Below are 8549 nucleotides of genomic sequence, written 5' to 3'. Positions count from 1 at the left end.
AGAGTTACAGGGAAACGCCAAAGCAAAGCTTTTCTACCTTGAACAGAGTGAAATCAATCTGGCTGAAATGGAAATGAGGCACAACCAGAGAATGAACAGCAGGAGAGCCAGAGGTGGGCGACAAAAGGCAGAGGGTGGGGACGGAGAAGGGTTGGGGCCGCTACAAATCCAAAAACATGTTTCAGCCTGTTGAAACTGCTTTGTCAGCATTCTGGCCCGACTCCAATAACCCCCCCACCCCCACCCCCCACATGCTCTCTTTCTCTCCCCTTTCCTCCTACTGGCCCACAAAGGAAAATGTTAATCAACTGGCAATTGAAGATCGAATCAAACCTTTCCAAAGAGCACAGAACAATAAAGCTAATCTGTCTGTCCCTGGCACAATCCTAACAAGAATGGTGGAACGTGAGTGGCACTTCAGAGCAGGGTTGCTATCTATTAAGCCGCCACACGCCTCGTCTGAGGACACCCCAGAATGAAACATGGGAGAATTGGATAAATGAGCTTTTCCCCAAGCTTTCCCGGGGGGTTGGGGGGGTGGGTGGAATTGATTTATATCCTCTGTGTGTTATTCTTCACAGAAGTCATTATCACCCCTTCGTGATTGATGCTTATCTTTTTAACATCATAGTGAAAATGGCAATTTGCACTCTCGGCAAGGAAGAGGATGTGTTGTGAAATCGGTGCAGATAGTGTACAGTGAAACACAATGGCACATATTGAGCTTTTTTTCAGGCTCACAACCTCGTCTCCCTGTGTGCCAGTCTCCCCTCTCTGTCTGTCTGTGAAAGGACGGGGAGAAAGGCATTCTGATATGCTGGTAGATACACGCAAACAGACACGGAGCGGTGCACTATCGTCTCTGTGTTGACGCCACAAGGTCCAGAGTTGTCAAAAGTATCTGACCTCCATCTTTAAGAGATTACAGCACAGAACAAAAAAAAAAAAAAAACGGAGAAGAAGAGAAAAAGTAGAAAGTGGATATAGATCAAATACGTGTTCAAACAAACTCGCCCGACGTCAGGCTCAGAATGCAATAAAGAACAATGTTGCCTAGGCAACGCTGGCACCCTGCCATTCTCACCCTTTGGTGAATATTTCCCATCTTCTATCTATCCCCGTTTGAAGAAATGATACTGTATAAAATATTAAACAGCGCGCCATATGATTGGTGGTTTATACAGTCGTAATGATAATCTACACTCTGCCACAACGGCTTACATTTTGAGAACAATGGAGCTTGTGAAATACCAATAAATAATGAATACATATGCCTCACTTGGTAAAAAAGGATCCAACAGATGTAGAAAAATCAGAGATGGATGATTTCACTGTCAACCCTTTCTGTGCTATTGTAGAACCATTTATGGAAACTCTTTGCTCCTTTTAACTGTCTTCTTGGCTAACCACCTGCCTCACCTCATTTCCTCCCCTCATTGTTAGTTTTCTTACGAGTTAGAAAGAGATTTCCGAGCAGCACCTGGTTTGTTTTGACACTGCAGTACCTGAGAGCAGCCCTGAGTTCAGCCAGCCACAACTAGGCTTTGATTTCAAAATCAAAGTCAAAAATCACAAGTAAGACATTGGTACAAGTTGAAACCCTTCTTGACTTTTTCATTAATTTTGTTTTGTGGAAGTTCTTTATATTTCTTCTGCTGGAAAAGAGAATAAAATGTGATTAATGTGAGAGGCTCGAAGCAGAGTGGTTCAGTACCAGACTGCTGACAGAGGACTATAAAAAACATGAGATTGTTAAAGTGTATATTTGTACAAAATATAATCAATGTAGCCAAGTACTGAAATACATATATATATATATACTGTTCATTGTTATATTTTTAATGATTTTACATTTAAATGAAAAATAATAAGAAAAAAAAAATGCCTACAAACTGGAAAATGTTTTTTAAATATTTCACCTTTTGCCACTTTAAAGCATCCAGCTCAAGAAAAGCGTTTGAAAACCTGTAACAGAACTAGCCATTTTTATATTTATACCCTCAACCTCAATTCTTGGTCCACACATAAACAAAGTGCTCTTTCCATTTGCCTGTCAGGCTCTCAGCAGTGCCTCCACAGAGAAAGGTAATGGCCTCACAGCGGGAGTCCTGACTGAGCTGCCGTGAGGGCTCTTGACAGAGTCAGCATGAGGACCTGCCTGGGCGGCAGGAGTGTCTGCGCTCCAGCCTTTAGCTGTCAGAGGTCTGGGATCAAAAGTCCTGCTGGTTGCGCTGACGCCTGATGCGCCCAGGATAGGCTGATCTGATCTAAAAACAGAGTGTGTGATGGATGAAGAGCCATTTGAGTCCATTATTTCTGTTGGCTTTGAGGGGGGTTTGACAAGTTCTAGACCTGACAGACCTGTGCCGCCATGATTTTTGAGTCCATGCTGTGATGGTAGAGGCATCAGCTCTGGTCTGTCTTTCTTCTCGCAGATTTTCCATCCGCTCTGCACCTCCTCGTCCCCCCTGGCTTGCTCTGAGTTTCGGCATAAAAGGTCATTATAGTTGCCCTCTGTGGACGATCTGCTCTTCAGATGGAAGAACTGATAGAACTGGAGGTCACACTCGTACAGAGGCTTATATTTATACACAGGCACATAGCTGGATGCCCCTGCAGCACTGGGGTCCTTGTTGAGAGGGCAGCAGTGGAGGCTAGGTGAGACGGACAAGTGTGGAGGGTGAAGCACGGGGACGAGGGCTGTGGAGGGGAAGGAGAGGTCACCCTGCAGCTCTCTCTGTCTCAGCTCTCGCTCCAGCATCACGTTCTCCAGCTCCTTGTCTGCGAAGGCTCGCCTCTTCCTCATCCGGGCGCTGATGGAGGGGCACGTGAAGTGTGTTTGATCGCGCTGCGTCGGCTTAATCCAGCAGGAGGTGTCCTCCTCCAGAGGCACCACCGGTTTCAGCCCTGAACGTGGGAGAAAAGTCACACGCTGCTGTTATATATGAATTTAATCCACTTATGAATTATGAAGTTGCTCCGAGCAGTTAATTGTTGTGTGTTTATGTTTGAATATTTTGTTGTTCATTATTTTAATTATGCAGTTGGTTAGCTTCCATCAGGGTTTGACTGCAAGCCAGCAAGTATTAATACACACTGTGTATTACAGTAATGGTCTGTTGTTGTCAAATAGTGAAGCCACAGTGATAAAATAAATGTGTGTTAATGCTGCGTAATGACATCCAAGAGGCAGTGTCAGCCAAAGAAGGCTCTGTACATGCAGGTGGGATTACACATGTATTAGTTATGGTTAAAGTGAAGGGAAACCAGCAGGGAATCAATGTCCTCAGAAATCCAACAAAACCTTGCTCTCATGCCTGTAGTTTTATTTGCCAGCATGTGAAGCAGTTTCGCTACAATTTTCTTGCCTGAGAAAAGTTATTTCTGACATGTGAATACACACCCTTTAGTAAAAAAGAAATTAGTTTGACAAGTCAGCATGCAGTGAATCACTTCCTCCACTAGCAGCAATATCTTCCATGAATCCTGAATGTTTCATCTGATCTACTTAACCCCCCCCCCCGCACTTTCTATCACAGTCTGGGAGAAAAAGAGGTTTGTTAATGAGAAAGGAGATGTTAATTAAACTTTACCCTGCAGGATGCTCTTAGCTAGGACGCTTGGCTCGGCTGCTCTGCTGTAACGCTGATACGCTGTCCTCCGCAACGGAGCTGCACACCTGACCCCCTTCTTGCCCTGGGAGAAACAGGGGAACAGGAATTAGACTTTTGGACACAATCATATTATCCTGCGACCATCCCCCAAGAGACATTATAAAGGTATTTAACACATCACAGGAGGCAAGTAAAGGTCTGTGTGATTCTAAGATTTAAAAGAAAAAAGTGAGAGAGACACTACAGGAATGTGCAATAGATATAAATGCAAGTCATTTTGTATGGAGGAGTGTATAAATACCCTGTTCTATACTTCACTTTTTATTTTAGTTATTATATTTTGATAGAATGTTTGATCAACAATATTTATTTATGACGTAATCTAAAATATGTATTGATAATGTTATTATTCTATAATTATGAATTTTACATTCTGCCTTCAGTTTCGAATGCAGACAGGTTTCTGGTGCTGTGCTTCTTATTACTGGAACAAACAGCAAAACAAACTAAAGCTTGAGACACTCATTCCTCAGAGGGATGTTGGCAGAAATTTCTCAATGACTGCTTTGTATTAATGCATTTTGTTGATCTTGATCATAATAAGACTTTGCAAATAAATAAAGCTGCACTTAGATAACCACAGCTCACTCCATTCTTTTGAATAACACTTAGGAGTCTGCTATAAAATAGTGAATAAAACCTTAGTCAAATATTCAACATCTGACTTGAATATCATGGTGAAGAAATAAATAAAATATGCTTCAAGCTGTTCTAGTTGTATTGTTATACAAATAATATCAAACTTCCCCCTATTGCAGCCATGAGATAGTCTGACTTCTGTCACACACATTAGCTGAAAAGATGGAAAGTAACAATAGCTGTCAAAATTCAACCTCCAGCGTTATTTCTGAAAAGTAAAATATGTATCTGAGCTTTTCTCTTGAGAAAACAGCTAAAGGAAATTATGTGGTGATTAATAAATGTATATAAATATATATTATTTATTATCATATATGAATTCAGTATCATGTATAAGAATAGGCTCCGGTACTGACCCACAGCAGTTTCATAGACTTTGTTGTTTGCCTCTAAACGGCTATTTGCCTCCTGATAATCACCTGCAGGAGGTCACATCTACCCATCTGTTTATTCTCCATCTTCTCTCCATCACTGACCTGCCCTTGTGCTCCCCTCACCTCCGCTGCTTGCTGCCGCCTCAGCGCGACCTGCGCTGCCATGACGCGCTGCCGCTCCACCACCAGCAGGCAGCAGGCACAGCGACAGTCCCTCCAGCGGCAGAAGCGCTTGTGGCCTTTCAGACACGACACGACGCCGTGGTTCCGACAGCGGGCGCATTTGGGGCTCCGCGTCATCTTGCGTGGTTTCTGCTGCTGGCGCTCTGATGACGGGGTCACTTTATTCTGTCCTCCGTCCCCGGGGCTTCCGTGCTGCCCGGCGCATCCGTCAGGACTTGTCACGTCAACAACTTCTTCAGATTGGGGTGCTTCAGGTTTTGCTGTGGTCTCCTGCTGCAGGCCTTCTTCCAGCTGAGAGGACATCTAGGCCTATGACTAACAGCGCAGGAATCCCACTTTTAAAGCAGTGCGTTGCTGGCTAACGCTGAGCAGACTTTTACGCAAAAGATGAAAACAGGATTTTAACTCAAGATACTACCAATTAAACGAGATTGTGGTTGTTACTTTTTTTTAAAAGTAGAACTGGTGAAAAAACAAACATTGTCTGTTCTCATTAAAGAGTCAGGAGAGCTGATAAAGCACAGCGGTGGTGTTGTTTTACGCACGCATTTTAATCACAGAAATAGCTCCAACACAACAAATTCTAACACTGCAGCACCTGCAGCATGACAGACGTAAGCTGCAGCAGATTCTCCCATTTAAATAAATAAATCAGCTTCCATCAGACAGAAACTGAAACGACGCACTGAGAGGACGATCCTGGGGTGACAGATCAGAACTGATCAGAAAACTAATCGGTGTCCTGCTCCAGTCTTCTTCTTCTCCTGCTGCTGCTGCTGCTGCTGCTGCTGCTGCATGACAGTGTTTTCAGGGTGGAAACTTTGCAGCCTACCGCCAGACGTTTGAAATGTTAAGCCTCTCTCAGCTGCTCTCTGACGCTTTTTCCAAGAACACGCGGATGGTAGACCGGGCCACAATGCCGAGCTCCTGGCGAGAGACCCATGAGCAAAGATTTGGGAAAAAGCCGTTTACAGCAAAAGCAACTTCCCCCCTCCTCCCTATAAACACTTCTACCTGCCCTGCCCTGCCCACCTTGGAAGTTGTTCTCATCTTTCAACAGAGATTTTGGGATCCTGCCCGATCCACGTCTCCACATGATAAGCGTCAATTCAGGAGGAAACAATTACAATTTATGTGAAGATAATTTGAAAAAGTAAGTGAGAAAATGAAAATCAAAAGAATTTCAATAAGTTAATTAACGGCTTCATAAAAAAAATAAAAATAAAAATAAAATCAACAAATAAACACGAGTAAAACAATTAGCCTTCTACTGCAACTAATAATTATCATAATACTTCCCGTATTTAGAGAGAGCAGGCGAGCTAAAGAGCTGGCTTGCTTTAAAACATACAGTCAGGTTATGTGCCCGTGAGGCTGCATATGTGTGTGAGCTGTATGTTTTACCAGACTGATACAATATGAACTAATTACGCAGGCGCCTTGGGGGAGAGAAGGAAATGAGAGGGTGTGTGTGTGTGTGTGTGTGTGTGTGGGTGGTGGTGGGGGTGTTACATTTTCATATTACCCCAGGAGTCATCTTCGCACTCATATTTATTCATAACACAGTTAAATAATTCAATGATTTAATGGTTCTCTTGATGTTTCTAGTGTCACCATTTTTGAGTCTGAAAGTGAATAATCAGAACCACTGAAACACATAAATATTCCCACTTAGTAAAGGTTGTTTAGATAAGTGTTTTTTAACAGTGGTTAACCGAGAGTGGATTATTTTAATTCTCACCTTTTTAAAACTCAATATAATCTGATGTTGATATTAGATAAAGCCTTGGTGGAGAGGTGGCAGCAACAGTTACTAATACTTTTTTACATCAATACAGGCTGCTGTACTTGTCCTTGCTCAGTCATGTGCAGTGTAGATTATGCATACAGTGGATTTGATTGGATGCTGATGTTAGGCTGCACTCACCACCTCAGTAGCCGTACACATAGCCATACACCTCCTCATGCTAATGTAGGGTATAAGAACAGAGCTTGTGTTTCCTTCACCATGGAAAGCTGTAACATACAGTTCAGTGTCACAGACGCCACTGAGATGGTATGAAAAGTGTGCTCCCTACTGGTGGGATTCTGTAATTACACCCAGGGTATTTACAGATGCCTACACAGGGAGAAGTCATTCAATTCATGTTCACCATGGGACCTTTTGTTTGTCAGATTTCCACAATGTAGCCCAACACTGAGCAGCCAGACAAACTCCTGCTCTGCTCTACGAGACCCTTCAGGGCTTTCTAGTCATCACTGTTGATCCTGACAGGACTAACCCGGGTTTTCCTCCATTACAGCACCTACAAGTTCAGCTCATGATAACCAGTTATCACAGTTTACACTCCACGCTTCAGGCAAACGATGATTAACTCATCATACGCAGCTACACTGAAAAAATGGTTCATGTATTTAAATTGCAGATGTTTTCTGCAGTTTTCTGCTCCCGAGGGAAATTGTTTCAAAAACCAAACTTATATAAGGTTAGTATTTGCATATGCAAATGTGCTGAATCAAGTTTTTTATTAGTGTGAATGTTGATACCCAGATCACCATAAAGGTACTGAATCAAATATAAGTTATGTGTAATGAATAAGTTATGTGTATATGAAAGACTTTTAGGAGAAAAAGAAAAAGTGAGTTATATTATTTTCACACAGCATTTTTATTCCAGAGTCCAAGGCCACAGATGCCAAAGGCCCAGTCCCCTTTGATGTTGATCTTAGACTTAACCATGGACAGTAAGGGCCCTGTGAGGGGATTTCAGGATGTTGTCAGATCGTAAAGGGTTAAAAGATCAGCCATCAAAGATGTGGGTAGAAACCAAATCCATCTGAAACTGAAAAAATAATCCTCAAAGTGAAAGAACCATTTGTAATCTACAGCTGTGCCACAGTTTAGAAATGCAGACAGGAGAAAAAGCGAATCATAGTAATCAAGTGATATAAAATCATTCGTAAGTCTCCTGGTGTCTTCAAAAGACATCTTCAATATTTGCAGTGGTCCCAATGTGTCCCAATTTTTCAAATCTCTGGGCTGGATGGATATTTGCATTGAAAACATTAAATACTGAATGCAGTATAAAAATATAGAGCAGTGGTAAACATGTTCCAAGCGTTCCAACTAACATTCGAGGGGGGAGCTGCAGGAGATACTGAGACTGTTTGTCCATATCATGCAAGGAAGGTTGTATCAGATGTCCCAAGGGACTCTGAAGTCAAGAGCAATGTTGTGGTTGTACATTATGATTTCTACATTGTTCATATCTGTGTCTATTTTAAAGCAAGTGGGTGACTAATTCAAAAGAAAATCCCTTTTAATTTAGGCAGCAGCTTTCATTGTGATGTATCATCTGAGCAACTGATAGTTAGAGTGTCTGAGAAAGAAGAAGGAGAAGAACTGTAATACAAAAGGCAGGCAGGAAATAATAAATGAAAATGAATAACATGAAAGCTTTGGAGTTCATCTGCATATGGCACGACTCCCACAGTACAGGATGAACAGGATGCACCTTCGTCTGATAAGAGAACATTTCTAGCAACATTTGCATGAGACTTCAGTAAACATTACATATTCATGTAAGTACAGAAAATTGCAGTTTTTGGACTTAATTTGGAAAAACTGCAAAAAAGGAAAATGTTGCCAGTTTTTATACAATTTGTGCAAATCTTTGAAT

General features: G+C 42.1%; 1 protein-coding gene across 1 annotated transcript; it reads right to left on the bottom strand.

The window, feature by feature from the left end:
* Positions 1-1863: 1863 nt before the first annotated feature.
* On the bottom strand, positions 1864-5173 carry LOC111216715. Its single transcript, XM_022738340.1, has 3 exons — positions 4811-5173; positions 3594-3696; positions 1864-2907 (listed from the first exon to the last, which is right to left on the bottom strand). The coding sequence occupies exons 1-3, from the start codon at positions 5171-5173 to the stop codon at positions 2054-2056; spliced, it is 1320 nt and encodes a 439-aa protein (XP_022594061.1). The 3' UTR covers positions 1864-2053.
* Positions 5174-8549: the final 3376 nt, after the last annotated feature.

The sequence above is a fragment of the Seriola dumerili genome, unplaced genomic scaffold (genome assembly GCF_002260705.1).
Source record: "Seriola dumerili isolate Sdu_G_001 unplaced genomic scaffold, Sdu_1.0 BDQW01000002.1, whole genome shotgun sequence".
Classification (NCBI taxonomy): Eukaryota; Metazoa; Chordata; class Actinopteri; order Carangiformes; family Carangidae; genus Seriola; species Seriola dumerili.
Note: the sequence above shows the minus strand (reverse complement) of the source record. Positions and strands in the feature narration are given on the sequence as shown.